This window comes from Brassica rapa, chromosome A08, assembly GCF_000309985.2.
Source record: "Brassica rapa cultivar Chiifu-401-42 chromosome A08, CAAS_Brap_v3.01, whole genome shotgun sequence".
Classification (NCBI taxonomy): Eukaryota; Viridiplantae; Streptophyta; class Magnoliopsida; order Brassicales; family Brassicaceae; genus Brassica; species Brassica rapa.
In genome coordinates this window covers 2611733-2634053 of record NC_024802.2, presented here as the reverse complement: position 1 = coordinate 2634053, position 22321 = coordinate 2611733, and the positions used below count along the sequence as shown (strand labels likewise).

Genomic DNA, 22321 nt, shown 5'->3' with positions numbered 1-22321 from the left:
CTAATGATATACTCGTACCAACTCGTACCGGTTTGATTACCGAACAGATTTTCTTCCCCCAGCCACATTGCTACGACAAACTTCGTGAAGGGTACCAGAATGAATCTTGAGATAGTTTTATTATCGAACAGAAGGGTACACAACAGAACCCAAAATTTTATTATCCAAACCCGGACAAGTAAAAACGTGAGATAATTTTTTGGTGAAAGTTTTAATAATAGCATTTACTCATTATCTAAAGTAGGCATGAGCATAAAATACGTAACCCGAAGTTTGAACCAAACCTAAACAAAAATAATTGTTTACCCGATCTGAAATATAAGAAATACCATAATGAATCTTGTAAAGTGGTACAAAATATATCCAAACTCGAAGTGCTATTATCCGAATCCGAATGGATAATAGCACTTTGAGTACCTGAACGCGAAGTCTAACTTAATGTTTTTTGTTTTGTTCAAATAGTTTTATATTTGACAAATATTTTACATGTTTGTTGGAATAACTTATACTCATAAAAATATCAATAATAACATGTTCTATCATATCATGAAATATTAAATTAATTAACTAATAATATTTATTTTATCTTTTTTTTGTAAACAATTTAAACAGGCTCATATAGACTCTGCAAACATAATATTTATTTTATATTATATATATAATATCTAATTTTAAAATAACTATAAAGTATCTTAAAATTAGACTGCAGACTCATATTTTAAAATAACTATAAAGTATCTTAAAATAATATTTATTTTATCATATATATAATATATAATTTTATCACTCTACCTATATGAATTATATTATTATTTATTCGGTGAGGGTTTTGGAGAATTTGTTTCTTACATATGAATCAAAGTACAATTGTATATACATATATAATTTTTATATTAATAAATAAAATATAATTGATTAGATACTTAAATTTATTGTTAATATAAATTTAATATATTCATTTATAAAAGTTGATTAGTTATTTAGTTCTTTAATTTACGCTAAGATATATATTTAATAATAATTAAGTTAGGTATAAGTAGAAATAATAAAAAATCTAGTTAAACGTAATGGTTCAAACTATACTATTTGTAAGTAAATATTTTTTTTTTCATTTTAAATTTTAATAGTATTGATAATATACTAAAATAATTAATAAACAGTTTAAGTGTTTTAAGTTTTGTTTGCAAGATTTAGTGTTTTTTAATTGAGGCAAGCGCATAACAATATGTTGATAAACTTTACATAAAATATATATTAATTGTTAACAATAATTTCCACATAATATTTTAAGATACTTTATAGTTTGATATGGATACTTTAATATATGTGTTTCTATTATATTAGTTGTTAACAATAATTTCCACATAATATATTCGAATATGATCAGAATAACATAGAATAAAAACTTATGCAAATAGTTATATAACCAACAAATCAATACGAATAATAAGGATTAGTTTTTTTGTTATGTATTTGCAATTTTGCAGAACAGAAAAGTAATTTTGTTGCTTTTTTGAATTTTTTTATTTTCCTGTGAACAGTATATAACCCACAAATCAATACTAAAATTAAGAGCTACTTCCAATATGAGATTCCGTTGTTGTAGATTTGCAAACCAGAAACGTAATTCTGTTGTTTTTTTTGAATTTTTTTTACTTTACTTATTAAGTTAATATATGGTCATCAAAAATAGACACTGTGTGTATGAACTTTTGTAATGCATAAAAACAAAAGTGAAACTTTATTAACGTGATGATATTAATCATCATTTTTTACAGAAAACTATCTTTGATACTTGAAACCGTGTGTACAAACTTGATGTCCTTTGATATGTAATTATACTAACAGTTTTGATATCAACGCATACTGTTCGCTTAAAAATGCTGAATTATCTGTTTATCTGTTGAATTAAAAGACATTTCATGGAATCTATATTATTAAAAGAAAAGTACAAAATAGAAATACTCCTTACTTTTACCACTTATTTATATTAGAATGTCATTGAAATATTTATTGAACCTATATTTAAACATGTTTGTCTTTTGTTGTAAAAAAAAAAAAACATGTTTGTCTTTTCCTAATTTAAATAACAGATTTAAGCATTTAATGTCTTTTCAAAATTTAAATAATAGATTTCCTTTATCAAATCATAACCAAAATAAATTTCCTAATATATTCCATATTAACATATTCAATATTTTTAATATTTATAAGTAATAAATAGTAAAATAAAAAAAATCACACATCATAATCAATTTATATAACATATAAATAAAATATAAAATAGTTTGTTCATATATTACTATAATGCTTTCATAATATAAGTCTAATTAGTTATAAATATTGGATTTGTTATATGATACATTGTGATATAATAAAGGATTAAAATCACAAAATATAATTATTCAAAGTAATAAATAAAAATTTTATGTTTAAAAATGTAATATATTTTAATTTATATATATATATATATTATACCATTAGTACAAAGAAAAATATTAAAGTGAAAGCAAATATTTATACGGTCACGGGTCAAGATCTAGAAATAAATAACAACAACAAGATTATTTTTCTTTAACAAATTTATTTTAATTGAAACTATAGTTTCAAATATGTTTATATATTTTATGTATTTGTAAATTTATTTTATTTGTTTTTAAGGAAGCTAAGATTCTGAAATTAGATAAAAATATGACCACCTCTATATTATTTTAATTAGGAAATGTAAAATTTATATCAGAATGTTTTATTAAACTTTTAATTTTTAATTTTTATTATAACTTGCAAAGATTAGTTTTCAATATGAATTTATGTTTCAATATTACAAATGCATCATTTAATATAAACAAAAAAAAACTAAAAACATAAAATAAATATCCGCCCGGGCGGGTCAAGTTCTAGTTTATCATTAATTAAAAAGCATATGATTTAAATAATGCAATGACACAGTTTTGTATATAGTTGTAAAACATAAGAGCACCTTAAAAAAATGACTTATGTTTTAATAGTATAGATATATCAAACTGCTTACAAACTATAGACTAATTATTAGCTATGAATTACAAAAATAATTCTTATCTTGTAATGTACGACATAATAATTAGTGATTAACAGTATCTCCAAAAAATATTTTATAACTTCAAATATAAAATACAAAGTTTTTTTAGAGAAAAATACTTTTAAACTTCAAATACGAAATTTTGCAAATTTTAAAATAGAGTGTTTTTAGATGAGTATACAAACGTGTGATATAGTTAATTATTTTGATTTTAGAGTTGAGATCATTAGAATATATAACTAAACGAATGAGATGAGTCATAAACACAAAATTTAATATCGTTTTCAACATTTGTTACTTTTGGACTAGCCTTGTTGAATTGAACTTAATGGAGTCTTACCTGAAAAATTTGTGAACCTCAAGTAAGGTAGGTTCATGTACAAATCTCATCTAAAGCTATTTGACTATTTGAACTCAAGAAACCATTATTTGAATTCCTTTTATTAGAAATTTCAGTATTTCAACAATTAAAGAAAACTTTAGTTAAAATAGTTAAAGTGTGAGATTTCGAGCACAAAGTCTCAATGCTCCCAAAGTCTCGACAACGATACAATGAATGGGGATATTGTGAACAGTATCACTTTGTTTGATGGCTCAGAGCTAGAACAATAGTCAAAGCTTTTGATCCGGTATTTGCACTATAGCCAAATAATTATGGGATTTTGCAAATCGATTATTACCAATCACATTTCAACAGGAGGCATCAGACTATATTAAAAAAATGCTGTAAATTTAGTAATGACAACAAACGAATTTTACTTTACAATTATTTATAATATAATTTGATAATTTAATTTTATATAAATCATGTTCATTTAAATTTCATGCCATTAATTACAAAGATATCTTCATAAATTAAAATTATTCAAGGTAAATACTATTTTTAATAATTATATTACATTTTCAATGGTTATTAATCTATTTATAAGTTATTTTTTAAAAAATATTTTATTATAAGTTAATTTTTAAAAAATATTTTATTATAGTTATGTCTCAATTTTTATCATTAAAATAGTTTTCTAATTTTTGTATTTATATTTAGGAGGATTTGCCAAAAATGACATACAACTTGATTTTAAATGCAAAGTATATCTCAAATTTGATCAAATGCAATGTAACTCAATATCGTAATGAAATTACAATCATTTTCTTGTGACCAAGCAAAATTTTTTAATAACTTTTACTAATATAACTCGACTAAGTCTTCTGAAGTTAGTTGAAGTTTACTATGAGAAGATATTTAATCTTTAAATAATTTATAAAATTTATAAAATATTTCGATGGAAATAAATTGAAATCATATAATTAAAAAAAATCTAAATGATGTAAATTTATATTTATTAAAATTAAATTGTTTTCAACATAGAAGAATGAATATATGTTTTAAGTCATGGTTTTCCTTGTTTTAGGCTTTGGTAACATAAGTTGTAGTATTGTTTGTTTTTTTTTTTTTTTAGGGTTAGATTTTAGAATCATAATTTTAAAAAATAATCTAAATTTGACATATATGTGTTTAGTTTTGTATATATTTAACATTTTATAAGTTTAACTTATGTTTAATAAAATGTTTGTTGATATATAGTTAGATATTTGATTTTTAGGATTTAGAAGACTTCTCAAGAAGTATTCTCACGAATAGTAAATTTAGGGTTTAAAGGTTCCCTAATAATTAGTCTTTGATATTTTAGGTTAAATATTTTTGGTTTATCTTTCTTTATAAAAATTAAGATATAGATCATTAAGTTTTTGATATATTCATTTCTTGTGTGTTAAAACCAAATAAAAATATAAATTCAAAATCATTGTGATTTGATATTTTTTGTTATTATTTTAGTTGTAATAGTTCTAGTTTCAAATAATATAGAATATATTTTTATTTTTATGTTAAATTCAAATAAATATGTATATTAATCTTATTGTCATTTTCTTCTTCTTATTTAATCATAATTTGTTTTTGAAAACATTCTTTGGTTAAAATCATTTTAACATTTTTAGATATGCTGATTTTTTCAGATCCAAAGACATCAAGCTTTTTTAGCAAACTATTTGGCAGACTTCTCGGAGACTTTTCAGCTGATTTCTTGAACTGATTTCTCAAATAGGCTTCTTGGAATATATCTTGGCAGACTTCTCAGCAGACTTCACATTAATTAATTGGAAAACTAAAACTTAAGCGGAACATTTAAATTTTAAATTAAATTTGACCGTGAATTAGAGGACTTCTAGTATGGTCTTCTAATTTGCGGTCAAATCTCATTGAAAATTTTAGTTCTCTTTTAGGGTTAGGAGACTCTTGTTTTAATAGTTTATATAATATTTTCAATAATATATCCACTTTGTTTCCAATATATTAAAACAATTTGTTTTTTACTTATTTATTTATTTATTCATTCAAGTACTTATAGTCATAAATTGTTGTCTTCATTATAAATATTTTATTAAGATTATGGTTGTGCAACTTAAAGGGGAGGCTTATAATAATATAACACTTGACACAAGTTCAACATAACAAACATAACAATAATTTCATAACACAATAATATAAGTTCCAAAGCATAACAAACATAACAATAAGTTAATAACACATTAATATAAGTTCCAGAGCATAAAGAACATAAATAAGTTCTTAACACAAGATATAGATAGATAGAATACTTTGCTTATTAATTGGTTAATTCCACCAACTCTATGTTCATGTCCATGCTATAACTTTTTCGAGCAATTTCAACAAGTTCAGCATGTGTAAAATCATCACTCAAAAAGAACATTTTCTCTCCTTTGACATTATAAACCACATAATATCACAGATCTTTCATCACCTAGAAACATTAATAAACATGAATGTTTGTAATCTCATAATTATAACTAATTAATTTATGAATTTCATTTAGAAATTTCAATATTGACACATGAATTAACAATTTTTAAAAGTCATTTTAAATATGAGGTAAATGCAATGTTAATTAACATTGACGTACAAAACTTCTAAAGAAGTCTCCTGAGACAAGACTTCTTTTTCGAGGAGACTTCTTTAGAAATCTTTGGCTTAAGTTTTTTTTTTTTTTTTGCAATTACAAATTTACGAAGGAAGACTTCTCAAAAAGTCTTCATTTGCAAAATTTTGACTTATTTTTGTATAAAGAAAATTCTCGATTATATCAGAGAAAACTTCTCTAGAAGTTTTTCCTGATGTAGGTTAGTTTTGCAACTGATCAAAGCTTTGTAGAAATTTAACTTTCTAAAGAACACTTGCAGAGAAGTCTTCTCGGAGAAGACTTCTACTATAACTGTCGCATGAAGTCTACATGTAGCCTTTTATAGAAGTCTGATTTCAAAACCAAAGGTTTGACTAAAATCTCGGAATATAATTAAAGAAGATTTCTCGAGAAATCTTTTAACTAATATTAAATGTTTAATTCCTTATACTAACCTACGCAGACCTCTTGTCAAACTTCAGAGACTTCATGTGACTGTAAGAAGATTTTTCAAGAAGTATTATGGTAGGAGACTTTACTAGAAGTCTATTTTGGAATAGTCAAATTTATGTAAAACTTCGGTCAATTACAAAACTAAACTGCTTATCAGAGAAGACTTCTGTTTATGTGGTTTCACTTTACCACCATCTGAAATGCGTGAAACTTCGATTGGTGGAAGCCAGTCCATGAAGATTCTCCCTTTTCCTATCTCTAGAAGTCTATTCTTATTTTTTTTTGTTTTTCTGTTGGTTATAGGGTGCAATTTCCCTTAAAAAAACTTTATGCCTACACTTTATGAGAAAATGATTAGACTCATACACAAGGCTGTCAAGAACATAATCTCTTTTCTTATGTACAGACCTGATCACAAATTGGAGAGCTTGTTAAGATGTTGGTTTGCATAATTATTTCTCTTCTCATTATAGCTTATCGTAGGTTTTTTATATCTCTCAATCTTTTGTAAATGGTTCCCCACTTTTGATTGATCAATAAAATTGAAATTTCATTAAAAAAAAAGAACTTTATGTCTAAGTTGTTTAACCTATTTAAATATATTGCTAGTATAGTATATTGGCTGGTAAATTAGGGTACTTAGTTGGGTAAAAAAAGCTGATTTAGTATAGTTTAATCCAAAATAAAATTAGTCAGTTTTACATATTTAAATTTATTCATAATTATAGAAAGTATGCCACTGAGTAGAAGTCAGATGGTAGATATATATGGTTGGCATTTCACACAAAATGAGAAATACACGGTTAAATCAGGATATCAGATAGAACGAGTTTATTCAGACAAAGAAAAACCACCAATACTGATTGGACCCACAATTGACGTATTAAAAGCTTTCTGCTGGAAAATACAGTGCCTACCAAAAATAAAACATTTCTTATGGTAATTGGTGTCAGGATGTATATCAGTTAGGAAAAATCTGCGAGCGAGAAGGATACAAGGAGACATATGTTGAGCAAGATGCGGAGCCAATGAAGAATCGATAAACCATGTATTTTTTGAGTGTCCTCCAGCACTTCAGGTTTGGACCCTTTCTACGATACCTTCAAATCCATCCATTTTCCCAACAAATTCCCTCTTTACAAACATGGATCATCTCTTTTGACGATTTCTTCCATAGATGAATTATCATCGGTTTGCATGGATTCTATGGTACATTTGGAAAGGACGGAATAACAAAGTGTTCAGTAATCTGGACATTGATCCCATGGACACACTTAAATTGGCAGAAACAGAATCTACACTTTGGGCTGAGGCACATATATTGGACACACAGACGACAACACCACACATAGAGGCAGCGACCCTACCCTCAATACCAGGAAGATGGTGTTTCACAGGTGGTTCTTGGAAAGATAATGATATTTTCTCTGGACAAGGTTGGTTCAGTACTCTAGCGGATTTTGATGAGTTGATGGGGGCGAGGAATGTTAGGGCTAGTCTCTCCCCTCTTCATGTGGAGATGGAAGCGCTACTATGGACAATGGAATGTATGAGGAACTTACGACAGTTTCAGGTTCTGCAACGGATTGTTCTCAATTGGTGAAGATGGTTTTGGAACCAGAAGAATGACCAGCTTTTGCAAGCTATTTAGAAGATATCAAGACCTTGAAAGGAAGTTTTTTCAGATCAGAGATCATTTATGTACCAAGGACGCAAAACTCAAAGGCGGATAGCCGCCTAGCACGCAGTGTCAGGAAGCAATTGTTTTTCGTCATTCACATAGATGCAGATCTTCCGGTTTGGCTTACAAAGTCAGTATAAGTTTATGACAAAAAAAAATTATTCACATATTTTAAATAACTATAATCATCTAATATAAATATAATATAAAATAAATCATTAATTTAATTAAGTATCTATGGCTAAAATATAACTAAATTTAAATCAAATTGATTTTTTAATTGTATTGAACTGAACAGAAACATATCACTTTTTCTTTGTTAAACAAGATTGTGGAGGTGATTGGTTGCAATGTAGCAAGTGTATTTAGTTTTAATTTTTATCTATGACAAAATTACCAATATGTTTTATCTAATTTTTAAAAACAAAAACTGGCTATAACAACCTTATTTTCTAAAGTATTATTTTATAAGATGTAGAGAAAAAACTATTATTGTACGAATATCAATTAATTTTTATTTTTTTCTCATTAATTCTTACAACTACATTATATACAGTTATATAAAAAAATTACAGATAAAATTCTACAGTAGTTTTCTTTACATCGCCCAACTAATTTTCCATTTTAGTGGTTTTGTCACACAACACAAGTCCACTTTTTTACCACGACTTTGTTAGTGTGCAAACTGTTTTGGTTATTGTGCTTGTGCAACACTCTCATTAAGTTAGATTATATAAGAGCATTTTCATGAGTATCTAAGAGCATGGCCAACACTAAGAAACTTAAGTTGTGTATCTAAGCCATTAATTATTATTATATGTTAACTTTATCAACGAATAAAATTTTAATTTAAAAAAAATTATAACCAATGGAAAAATGTCAAGTGAGTAAATGGAGTTCTAAAGGAGGTTCCAAAGGTTCTCAAAAGAAATATTGTTGCTTAGTATTTTCCTTGTTTTTTATAATATAATAATTATTAGATAATCATCTTTATCAACGGAGATACTATAGGAAAATTATCTATTCTATTAAAAGAAAAAATAGAAAAGGAAGAGAAAGAGTAGAACTCATTTCTCAGAAGAGAAACTGTGAAATCCTAGATACCCAAATCCCACTTGTTCACTTATCGCTAGTCAGATTTTCTAAAAATCTCCAAATTTTATTATTTAACTTAAATTATATTAAATCTATTAGTTTTGTATTTTGAGAACTCTAAAATAGTGCTCTAACCATCAACGTCACTGTATAATGTCAATTATCCCTTGTGTTGTAGCCAAACTCAATGTGTACTTTTAGTTACGTGAGCGTAACTCAATACTTAGAGCATGATTATCCATTGTCCTTAGTTTTAAGTCCTTAGAGTTTTTTATTGTTATTTTTAGATTAGGACATTGTTAAGGACTTTTTGTAAAAATGGTGATTACTGGTGGGATTTTTAGTTGTCTCTTAGTAAATTAATTGTTGAGTTCATGACACAAACTTGTATGACAAGTAATAAAAAGATCCTAAGACAAATTTATAGAAAGCATAGCAGAACCCATGTTTGTTGTGGCGAAAGGTACACAGAAAGGATTCATCTTCTTGTAAGAGATCTTCAGCGCTTACAATAGCATCATTGAAGACCTGTATCACTACCAGATTGTTAGAGATGCAACGATTAGCAAATAATTCCCCAATCTTTGGCTTCAGAGTGTACCTTCATGCCACCCATTGCAGAGCCAATCAAAACTCCACATTTGGCTTTGTTAAACTCAGCCATTACTTCATCAGAAGTTACACCACCATCAGCCAAAGCTTTCTTACCAGCAGTGAGAAGATAGAGCATGAACTTGTCCATCCGTTTGGAAAGCTTTGGAGCAACCCATCCTTCAGTTGAGAATGATTTGATCTCTCCAGCAATTCTCTTATCAAAGGTAAAAAGGAAAGATATTTAAGTACATGGAGACACCCAAAGCTTCCAAGAAAGCCTGATATAATAATATTTGCTTATTACCGTAGGGAACTCGGAACAATCAAAATTCTCAATCTGGCTACCCAAGTCCTCCCACTGAAATACAAGTTTGAATTCAAATTAAAAGTGTGAAACTTTAAGTTCATAAAACATTAACACAGCTCTCTACCATTGCCAAATCTCAAAAAAAAATAAAAATCATTTTCATTGAAGCCACTATGTAAGGGAGATATAAAGATGATGTAATGATACGAGTTTAACCAATCTAAGTCCATCCATCTAACACGAAAAATTTGAATACTAAACTATATATATGATTGAATCTGAAGAAAGCTCAAAACAGAGCAAAACATGGGAAGAGATATACAAACCGATTCGAGATCTGGAGATGAAGAAGATCTCCGTAGACAATAAGAAATCAATCACATTCCAAAAATTAGCAATCTTCATCTCTCATACCTGACACAGAGAAATCAATCAAGCAGCTGCGGAAGGAATCATCCCAGCTTTTCTCGCATACGCAATGATACCACCAGCATCAACCACAGGCCCGACATCACCAATCGCCTTAAGCCTATACTCCTTCCCCGTCATATGATTAATCAAAACATTCTCCCCTTCCCTTAAGATCCTTGCGTACGACTGCGCCACCACCGCCTTTCGTAACCCTAATCTAACATCTCAGCACGAGAATTGCGCTTCTCCTCTTCGGTTAGCTTCACCGAAACTCCAAACCTCTCAGCATGTCGAATCTTCTTCTGAACATCATCCACCGGAGAAGATACATCATCCCCTGCCGCCCACGATCCAACAGCCTTGGTGTCAGGTTCTTCTTTCTTCTCACCACAAACAACAGAGAGAGCCGGAGTCATCGACCTTTCGCGAGAGAAGGAGAAAAGTTGATCCGTCGAGAGAGAGAGAAAGAAACGTGAATGTTTGATGCCACATGTTCCTAAGGACACGACCAAAAAAGTTCTTAACCGGGGACTTTCATCTTTCGTCCCAAGCATTATTAGGCCTTTTTCATTTAATTTAAATCCCAAAAAGGCTAAGATATCGGTCCAGGGACACCGATATTCATGCTCTTATAGTTTACGTGAATATGATCTCTCCTTGTTGAAATTTATGGAGGTGGCGGCAAATCAACAGTTCCAAGAAACAGAAAATTAGACATCCACTGATATTATTCCCTCACACTCATCTTTCTTGTACACTATAAATACTTCTAAACCCTACGCTAAACTTTATCATGATCATCATATTAAATACATATAGAGATTTATATATTCGTGCTACGATTACATAAATCATGGTGATTGCTAAGAACCGCACAGAGCACTACGTAGTATTGGTCCTTGTTCTGATAAATATGGTGGGATCAGTGTTACTAGCCACTGAAGGACGACCGGTCAAGTATAGTTCGACAGCTTTGACCCAGTTAAGAGATTCACCTGTGTACAATGGAAGCGTAATGTCTAAGCTTAAACCAGTTGAGTCATCTGCACAAGATGTTTCTTGGCTAGCCACGGTGAAGCAGTCCGGACCAAGCCCAGGGGTTGGTCATCATCGAGCCAAAGGATACAAGACCTTTGGACGAGTCAGAGACGAATCTGGTCCTAGTCCTGGTGTTGGACACTAAAGAACAAGGCCTACAAATTTAAATTATAAGAATATATATGCAGATATAATAACTTTACCATGTTTTAGTAGCCTTTAAGATGTAACCTTCTTCCAATTTTTATGTTTTTCTCCTTTTACTCTTATCTTGTCTCTATTCTCTACGTAATAATCATATAACCAAGCTTTTATTATGTTTTCTACATATTTCCTAACGACAATTTGACAGAGGTATTCAACACAACGATATGCATTGCGATTTGCCTAAGAGAATTCTTCTTTAGTTTCAAGCAAAATGCAAATATTACAATTGAGCAGAAAATGAGATTTTGGCAAAAAAAATGTGATTTTGAGGTTGTGACAGAAAAAATGTAATTTGACAGTGTCAACAGGAAAGATGTATTTGCAATTTAGTGAGAAAATACGATTAGGCAGTTCTGGAAGAAAATATAAATTTGTAGTTTTGGCATGAAAATGAGGGTTTGCAGTTTTTTAGGAGAAATGCAATTTTTGGTAGGAGGAAAAATATGATTATTTAAATTTTGGGGAAAGTGTGATATTTGTGACAGAAAGTGTGATATTTGTGACAGAAAATGTAATTTTATTATTTTGGCGAAAAAATTTATTTATATCATAATTATTTATTTATCTTAAACTTGGATCTAAATATTTTATTTGGACATGAATGAATTTCTCGTTTGTTATTTTTGACAAGTTCATCATTATTCAGATGCACCAATTAGTTTTATCTGAATGATATATAATTTTTGACTAAAATTTTAAAATGTATTTGGTTGAATCATTTGGATGATGTTCATTTTGTGTCAAAGTGAACATCATCAATTCTCATCTTTGTGACTATTCGGATAGATAAACGAACATACCCTAAGCTGAGTGCTAGAAGGATTCAAACTAAAGATGGAGGAAAGCCATTAAATCCGTACGACCACTTGTTGAGACTGGGGGGCCACTACTGGTCAATAACTGCAAGCTTGCAACGTAGTGTGAGCTATCCTTAAATTTGATGTAGGTAAAACTCTTAATTATTTATGTTCCCAAAGATTTGATAATTTCAGGAAGCCAAATACAGTACGTCTAATCCGTAGTATAAGTAAGAAAATGCATGTAATGATGATATTATATGGTCACTGTATATATTAATATCTTGATATTAATACAACCACATGTTACAACCTTTGAGATTAAAGTTCGTAAATCTTGTGAGTTGTAAGAAAAAAACACCAGCAAAGATGGCAAGCAAAATTTGGAAAATGATGGCAAGCAAAATTTGGATTTGAAAATTTTGGAAAATGACACAAATCTTTCCATTGTGGAAAAAGGCAAAAGTTTTAGGCCCTTTAGATTTTAATTAAAAAAATTTAAAAGATTTTCACACTAAAAAAATTGAAGTTTTACATGAAAACAACAGAAATTAAAAATAAGAAAATACAACAATAGAGAAAATTATCTATGGGCTCGAATAAAAATAGTTCGAATGACCTAACTCACAAAAAGCACAGACCAACAACTTCTGAAACCTTAGAGCTCCACTTGAGACAGAACCCATGCACACACCCGCTCGGAACGAGGATCACCAAGGCCACCATGAAGCTAAAAGGACTGGAAACACCAGAAAGATTGGTACAAGAGCACATCTACAGAACATCTACCTGAAAGAACACAAAACAACAAATCGAAACGGAGCACTACGAATGGGAAGACTCGTCGAGAGGAGGAAGGAGGTGGTGTTGCTGATCCGATCAGAACCTCATGAGGACACAAACAAGGAAAGAGACATGAAGTCCAAGAGGAAGCATAGACCAATATCTCGTCCTCCAAAGAACTGGATGCATGACCGTCGCTGAAGAGCCACCACCTACTTGAAACCAGAAACATCAAGAGCAAACGAGCACTGCCTCATGAAACCATCGAGAGGCCCTTTGAAACTCAAAGATGAAGCGCCGGCCAAAAAATAAAAGGGGAGAGACCCCCTTCGCACCGACACCGGTGAGAGCAGCAAACACGTGAGGAATCGAAATTGGAACTGAAAAGTTTTGTGATTTAGAGAGAGGTTGGAGAGAAACTAGAAAAGATAGAATTTTTACTTAATAAAATTTAGGGCCCCTTATTTATTTAATTCATTACTAGTTGAGTGTTATAAATATCTGCATACATATATTTGGAGTTTGATAAGTCTTATAATTTTTTCTTCATTTTAGTTTGGACTCATCTTATAAACTTCAGTTATAAACACATTCATGATATCTTCCATTTTAGTTGTTTGTAAACATACCAGATATTTTTATGAAGAGACCATTTTTAAAAAAAAATGTTGTTGACAAAAAAAAATTCTTAGTTATTGTAAAAAAATTGTTTTAGGACCCTAAAAATTTTCTCGGGGCAGTGAAGTTTTCTCATCTCCATAAAATAGTACGAACAGAATTAACTATTCATATCTTTGTCATAAGATTTTTTTTTTTTGCGTATAGGTTTTGTAGTAGGCTGGAACACTAGTTATTTTGGTTATTTATTTGTGATAACGCAATGGATCATTATACTACTAATTTCACTTTTCTAATAAAAAACAAGTTTACATTTAAGTTTTTATAAATCTATGAATTATTAATCGTTCGTTATAAGTTACAACGTATACTATTCTTCTTCAGAGATATCTAGAACTTAATGTATTCAACCATGTGGTTATCCAATGTTTAATTAAAGTGTACATGTTGTAAAAAGAACCTTTCCATACTCTCTCTCTCAGTCTTATCTTTCTTTCGTAGGCGACCATAAGTCTATTCTTCTTTCGCATGTGTCTTCCTTCCATTATATTCTTATATTCCCGGTTTCTTGATTTCATTGTTCTGGTGATGCTATGTTGAGGTAGTTCTTGGTTGTTTTAGCACCGGTGTTTCATTGGTTTTGTGTTGAATCGTTTCACTGGTTCATCCCTTCATTCTAAAGCTTACCTAGCTCCAGTTTTTGGAGTGGGCGATTGCCGAGGTTTATGGAGAGTCTGATGCGCCTCTGATCGTAGATCCGAGCCAGAATAATGCAACCATGGTCGAGCTGAATCAAAGTGATACTTATCTAGCTGAGCTGGATAATCTGAATAATCAAGAAAGCTGGAATGACATTATCCTAGACGAGCCTAGCTGGACTAACACTCACCTGGACGAGCTGAACAAGTTGGTTCGATCTTCTGAGCTGGTTCGACCACCCGAGCTGGTTTGGTCCCCCGATTTCCAACCATTGACCATGATTGTTTCTTATGTTCAAACAAGTGAAGACTCAAGGCCAAAGGTGTTTTATCAGTCCAAAAACGTTCAGGAAAGATTGGGCCTTATTATTTTCACTCCATCAACAAAATAGACTTCTTTGGGCTGAGAAAATGATCCAAACAAATTCACTTTATTTTGGATGAAGCTAAAATTCGACCAGGTCCTATATCAAAATGTTTCTGATCCATTCTCATTAAGAATACCAAAGGGAAGTCAGCAAGAAAGTCTTAGTCGTGCATGGGAAAAAGAATTCCACAAAAATCATTAATTTCGGTCTTTAGTCAAAGTCTTCATTTCTAGTTTTTATGTTTCTTGTTTTTAGCACAATAATTCTTGTTTTCTACAACCTGTAACCTATTTAATCAGGCCTAAGAGCCACGAAATAAATCATTCATTTTCCTTTTTTATTTGAATTTATCTCTTTGTTCTTTGCTTAGAACACTTTTCGTTTCTTGGTGAAATTTTCTCAGAGTAAACAAATATTTCTTTTGTTGGACTTGTGCGTCACATAAAGCAACAATCGAAATCTGGTAGTATCAAGAGACTTTCTGCTCCTCTTGTGTCACCATTCAATCCATCAGTTCTCATTCAAAACGTCTGAGTTCATATCCAAGTCCGGCTGAGTGATCATTCCCTAATTTGGGTGTATCAAGTGGTATCAGAGCCACTCAACCAGTACTATCTATTCATTTTCTCATATTCTATTTTCTAAACACTTCTTCTTCTACTTTCTATTTCAAATCTGGGCCACTACCTTTTCTATTGTCATCTAAACAAAAAAAGATCGATTAAAAGAAAAGAAACAAAGTTTGATTTTGGCTATGTGGTGGAAGAGAAATTCTGCTGGCTGAGAAGAAATCTAACCTTGGAGTGGTTAACAGGGATTTCACAAATCAAATCTCTTATCTTTCTATTTTTTGTTAATCCCTTGTTACTTGGAGATTCCATTAGGTTACTTTGATTTGTTCTCTTAAAACATTGAGAAAAGACATTTGAGTGACCACTAAATTTCTGAGAGAAACACTTGTGTGAATGAGATTAAACACTTGAGAGTGTAAAGATTTTTATCTATTAACCTTTTGTGTTGAGTATTTTCAGGGATAAGATGTTTGGTCTTCACATGAAAAATAGCAAAGCAACATCCCAACGACAAGCTATTTTTCAATCTTCATATGAGAAGCCTAACAAGAGGTGCAGAGAGCAGTTTAAACCATCTAGAGATGAAGCTGATCAAAGGAAGCTTTTCCGCCATTTTGATGTGAGTTTTGTTACAACTTTGAGAAGGAAATGATTAAAGGACTTAAGGACGTCAGCAAGAACCAAATGATGAGCACAACCACATGTACACTTGTAGCTGAACAACCAATATTCATAAGTGAAAAATCCAAAGGTAAATCTGAAAACAACCTTGAAGAGCGAAATTTTTTTTCAGATTCTTTACCCATTTTTAATGAATATGATGAAGAGCTGATGGACAGTTTGATGATTTGTGAGGATACTTGTGATCTTCTTTTTCTTGAATCTGATTTGGTGATTAATAATGAACAGACTATTGCAGAACTAACCTTTTTGCAACCGGAGCATTCGAATAGTCTTATTCTATTTTCACAGGAATTTGAGGAAGAGCCATTCGACTACTCACATCAAGAACCGCTTCTTGGCACAAGGAAACCCTTGGAAGACTCAAGGCCAAAGGTGTTTTATCAGTCCAAAGACGTTCATGAAAGATTGGGTCTTATTATTTTCATTGCATAAACAAAACACACTTCTTTGGGCCGAGAAAATGATCCAAACAAATTCAATTTGTTTTGGATGAAGCTAAAATTTGACCATGTCCTATATCAAAATGTTTCAGATCCATACTCATCATGAATACCAAGGGGGAGTCAGCAAGGAAGTCTTGGTCGTGCATGAGAAAAAAAATTCAACAAAAATCATTAATTCCGGTCTTTAGTCAATGTCTTCATTTCTAGTTTCTATGTTTCTTGTTTTTAGCACAATCATTCTTGTTTTCCACAACTTATAACCTATATAATCAGGCATAAGAGTCACGAAATAAATCATTCATTTTCCCCTTTATTTGAGTTTATCTCTTTGTTCTTTTCTTAGAACGCTTTTTGTTTCTTAGTGAGGTTATCTCCGAGCAAACAAATCTTTCTTTTGTTGGACTTGTGAGTCACATCAAGCAACGATCGAAATCTGGTAGTATCAAGAGACTTTCCACCCCTCTTGTGCCACCATTCAATCCATCAGTTCTCATTCAAACCGTCTGAGTTCATATCCAAGTTCGACTGAGTGATCATTCCATAATTTGGGTGTAACAGACTCCATGTGGCCTGAGGGGTATGCCTTTCCTCAGTGGATCAGTTGACATTGTGCATATCCAGTGCCATGGGTAGGGCGACTTGCTTATGGTATTGTTGCCTTGTTATAGCTTGGCAGGTCATGGTGCTTCTACTAGTTTCAACAAGCTGTGGCCGTTCTATGCCCAATTTTTCTGCATCTCTGTTCAAGGGTGAGTGTGGCTTCCTCAGACTTGCTTTTTCTTGACTGGTTCCTGACGTCTTAGAAGATTGTACAAGTGGTTCTGGAGCAATTTTATGAGGTTTATGTTGTATATCCATTCTTCTACTACATTTTGCGTGTTAAAAGCCGGTGACGGTTACAAGAATCGAAGCGTTCATCGAGAGCTAGCCATTCCGAAAACAATATAGGGTCCGACTGGTGACCATTCTGGAAACAAGAGGAACGAATAGGAAAGGAATGTAGAAGAATATAATCGCAGGAATGAAAGGTAATGGTTGTTCCATCCCATATTTAACAAGGAATCAATTTGTTCTTTATTTCTCTACAAAAAAAAAGAATGGTAGGGAATGAGAAGGAAAAAAATTTCCTTATGAATGGTGATTTTTGTAAGGAATGTTAGGAAATACATTTGTTCCTCGTCGTTCCTTGGTCACCATTCATACCCATAATGATTTTCAGCATCCGAGTAAAAGAGGTGAACCTCATGTCGTGGTGGTCATCGCTGAGGGTTGAGAACGATAGTCAATTTCTAAGAAGTTTAAAATTGGATTAACGTGCCGAGTTTAGGCGAAGCCAGTTTAGTCATAAAATGACTTGAAATTTTTTTGTTCAGGTCGATCTTGTAACCGAAACCGAATTCCCAGGTTGATTTTAATATAATTTCTATAAAAAAAACATGTGATTGTCCTCTCTCGGCTTTTTAAAGCACACAATACTTCATATGTATATTAAATTTACGATACACTTGAATTAGTACTTTTTTTTTTGATAATCCAGGTATCTGGACCTCTCACTGACTATTCTACTGCGTCCAACTGGAACTGGCGAGGAAGGTCCTGTAGGCCAAACGGAAACCATGTTAAATCCGCTGTGGCCGGGACTCGAACTCGTGATGACGGGCACCTTAACCGAGGTTCGTTTACCACCAGATCACGAGGCCCGGTTACTTGAATTAGTACTTATATCATCGATTTGCATCTTCGTCTTATATTTGTTAAAGGATGTGCGTCTTCTATTGCTTTATCGATAGTTATGGAGTATCGCAATGGCCTTGCATACTTATATCCCATTACATGCCCTAATATATGTGGTTATAATTAGCTGGCAGTTTAAGCAGATTTGGACCATTCCGTAATTGGCTCCAACCTCTTAAAATAGGGTTTTTATTTAGACTTTTGGGTTAAATCAAACTAGTCCCTCTCACATATAGGCACGCCAAAAGCTCTCACATGTGTGTTTTACATTCAATATCGAAAACTTTTTGACCGGAATTTCTTTTCGTATAAAAACGACAACTAGTGTTTCTCGTAGTGGATGATTGATTTAATATCATAGCCTTTGTTTAAACCTATTTTATTGGATTATAATTACAAGATAAACATGCTTACATTTACATGCATGCACAAACCTCGTCTAGTTTCATCTTTATCACATTAAAACTCGAAAAGAAAAATGAAAACCCCAATGTTAAAAAACAAAAGAAACCTTGGAACTCATCCGACAGTGTCAGTAATTGTTAGGAATTTTGGGAATAATTCATATTTTACTTTGGCATATTTTATGTTTTGGTAAGAAAAAATATGAATAAATTAGTAAAAGACACAAAAGAAGAAGAAAGGAGATGAGCTGGGAAGCACGTGTGAAGGAGAGAGAAGCACGTGCAACAAAGACAGTGCAGGGTTGACTGGAGACCGTAGGGTCGCGAGAAGTGGGAGACGCACAGTCTCCTTCACACGCCTTTTACGACACCGTTTCTCATTTATCACAAAACTACAAATACTCCTCATTTGAAATGAGTGAATAAATTCAGTGTAGTTTATAGTTAGAAAAGGATATACCGAAAAGAAATACTATAGAATAAAAGAAATATCAATAATGGTCCAACCTCTTGTGTAATTGTTGCGTACCTATAGCTTGGGACCAAGCTGGACCCAGTTTTAAACGTTCATGTCCTCGCTGTTCATTAAGATTCTTTGACCTTTGTGACTCATCCAAGTCTCCAGTTAACCAATAAAATAAAATCGTTTTGTAATGTTTGGATTTAATTAACATAATGTTACATAATGCTTGACATAATTTGTAAATTAATCAATACAATCAATCGTATTTGTAATTTTTGGAATTATTTGGCGGAATTTCATACTGCTTGGCATGATTGGTGACCCTAATGACTTTATTTAATTTTCTTCATTTCCCCTTTGTCTTATGAAAAAATTATTCAATCATTCTGCCATTTTTGTAGCTCAATTGACTAAAATTTTGTTTGTGTAAAATGAGTTGGTTAATTATTTGGTTATAAAAATGACAAAAACCATACAAACGTCGTGGGAGCTCTACTAGTGTCAGTCCATATCCTCCCCACTTATTCGATTGGTGTATACCATGTAATTTATTAGGAGTTTGATTAGTCAATTAACGTTAGTTATGCAAACAATGGTATGCAAACGGCAGTACTTTGTTTTTTTTTGTTTCATATTCATTCAGATCGTTTTATTGTTGTTGCATATTTACATGTTACAGCCTGAACATCAAGGATCTATATTTTACATTAAAGGACTCGTCACAACTCACAACCAAGCATCTATTTTCCTATAGAAGAAAAAAACAACTTGGCATGATACTCGAATGCATATTATTTAAATGGACCCAGTCCGTTTATAGATCATGTATAACTCTAAACTAAAAGAAGTAAATGTCATTGTGAAAATCATGAATCTTAGATTATATGCGCATTCATAATTTTATAAAAACATATAATCGTTTATATGTGTAAGACAATATTTCGGTTTCAGTAATTTTCTTTAATCAGGAGATGTAGTTAAATTTGTTATATATTTTTAACTACTTTCTGTTTGCTTTTTCCTTTTATCGCAAGAGAGACGGAGAAAGGCAAAATACAATAATCACGAACTTCTTTAGTTGTTCCCATGCAACCAAGCCAAATGACAGGCAGATACTGTTCTTCTCCTCTTCACTCAGTTTAGTTTAGTTTAAATAAATTAATATTTTTTAAAAAATATAATAAAAATACAAAACAAAATAAATAGAAAGAAAACAGACAATAATACGGTCTAAGTCCATGGATCTTATCCCTCATCCCAAATTTATTTGATTTCGATATTATTGTCTAAGAATATTTGTCTTCATTCGATAACTTATTTATCTCAAAGGATTCTGCAAATTCTTGTACTTGCCGACATTACAATTGTGCAGAAGCAAATTAAAGTTCCAACACAATTTACTGTCTGGATTTTTGTTCCTATTACAATTATTTATCATGCATATTGTACGAACCAATCATAGATGTGTATGTATATATGTATATATATATATACGTATTTGTTCAGGCTTATCTTGATTAGCTTCTAATTAGTCTACAATGTTGTTTTAAGCTATTGTTTATTTGTTATAATGCAGTGACTAGTTCTAGTTAATTGAAAAAATCTAATTAGATGTCAATATTGTCAAAGTCTAGACAAAAGTAACTTTTGAATTCTTAATTAAGACCTAAAGATTGACCTATCAGAAAATTTACTGTTTAGCAAGAGAAACAGAAACTGTAAGAACTGAAAACAGGATAATAAGAGCATCATTAACGCAAGCTCTTAGTGGAGTGCTTAAAGATTTTTGTATTTAAAAAAAAATGAAAATGAAGTAATTATTGAAACACACGGCGCTTAATTAAGCTTCAGAAGAAGCGAAGCTTAGGAGACACGTGTTGCACCATGGGTTATCCGCGTCTCTTTCTCTCTCACTCATGAGGAAACAAAACCGTCTCGTGTTCTCTCTCGACGACTCCGCCTTCGGGTTCTCTCCCTCGACGAAATCGAGAATCGCCGGTGCTCCCCCGTCGTGATCTCTCTCGACGCCTCCGTGATCTCTCCTCGACGCTTCCGTGATCTCTCCTCGCGACGCCTCCGTAATCTCTCTTGACGCCTTCGTGATCTCTCCTCGACGCCTCCGTGAGCTATCGTCGCGATCTCTCTGCGATGCCTCAGTGATCTCTCCTCGTGATCTATCCTCAACGCCTCCGACATGCATCCGACTCCGCCTCCGTGATCTCTCCTCCTGATCCCTCCTCGAAGGTTCTCTCTCCTCGACGAATCAGTGGAAGATGATCTCTGTTCGTGTCTTTCGCTCCTCGACGACTCCGCGGTGAATCTTTCGGCGACTCTCTGTGTCGATCTCCTCCAACTCTCTCTCTCGACGGCTCACCTCGATGAAGAATCACCTCGCATCTCTCTCAGGTCCGGACCTCTCCTCGCCATATCTTTCCTCTCTCTCAGGCCCGAAGCTCTTATCGACGAAAGGTAAAGTTAATAATTTTTCCTTTCATGTCTGAAGCGTTTGTTATTTTGATTAGTCTGCGTTTGAGTCTTTGTTTATATTGCTCGGTTTTACTTAGGTTCATATAGGAATGATTGAATTGATATGTTGTAGCTTCTGTTCTTGTCTGAAATGATATAATTTAGCATCTGCTTTGGAATTTGATCTCAATTGTTTAAGAGTTCAATTATATGATATAGTATCTGGTCTGAGTTGAATCGTGTATCATGTTCGGTTAATCATTTTTGTTTTGTTTCTGTGTGTTTGTCTGTTGAGCTTCACGGATCAAGCATCCCATATTAAGCACCTTGCATTGGAGGGAGAAAATATACAAGTTTCTTAATAAAATTCTTAACACATATTTGTCAATAAAAAAATGATTAAGCACCCCATTAGGGGTGCTTTGGTTAAAGATGCTCTAACTTCCTACGGCGACGTAAACAGTCAAAAAGT

At 31.9% G+C, this 22321-nt stretch overlaps 1 protein-coding gene across 1 annotated transcript; it reads left to right on the top strand.

Annotated features, from left to right (window-relative positions):
• Window positions 1–9863: 9863 nt before the first annotated feature.
• Window positions 9864–22124, top strand: LOC103832928 (precursor of CEP16). Its single transcript, XM_033277593.1, has one exon. The coding sequence runs from the start codon at window positions 11428–11430 to the stop codon at window positions 11755–11757; it is 330 nt and encodes a 109-aa protein (XP_033133484.1). The 5' UTR covers window positions 9864–11427; the 3' UTR covers window positions 11758–22124.
• Window positions 22125–22321: the final 197 nt, after the last annotated feature.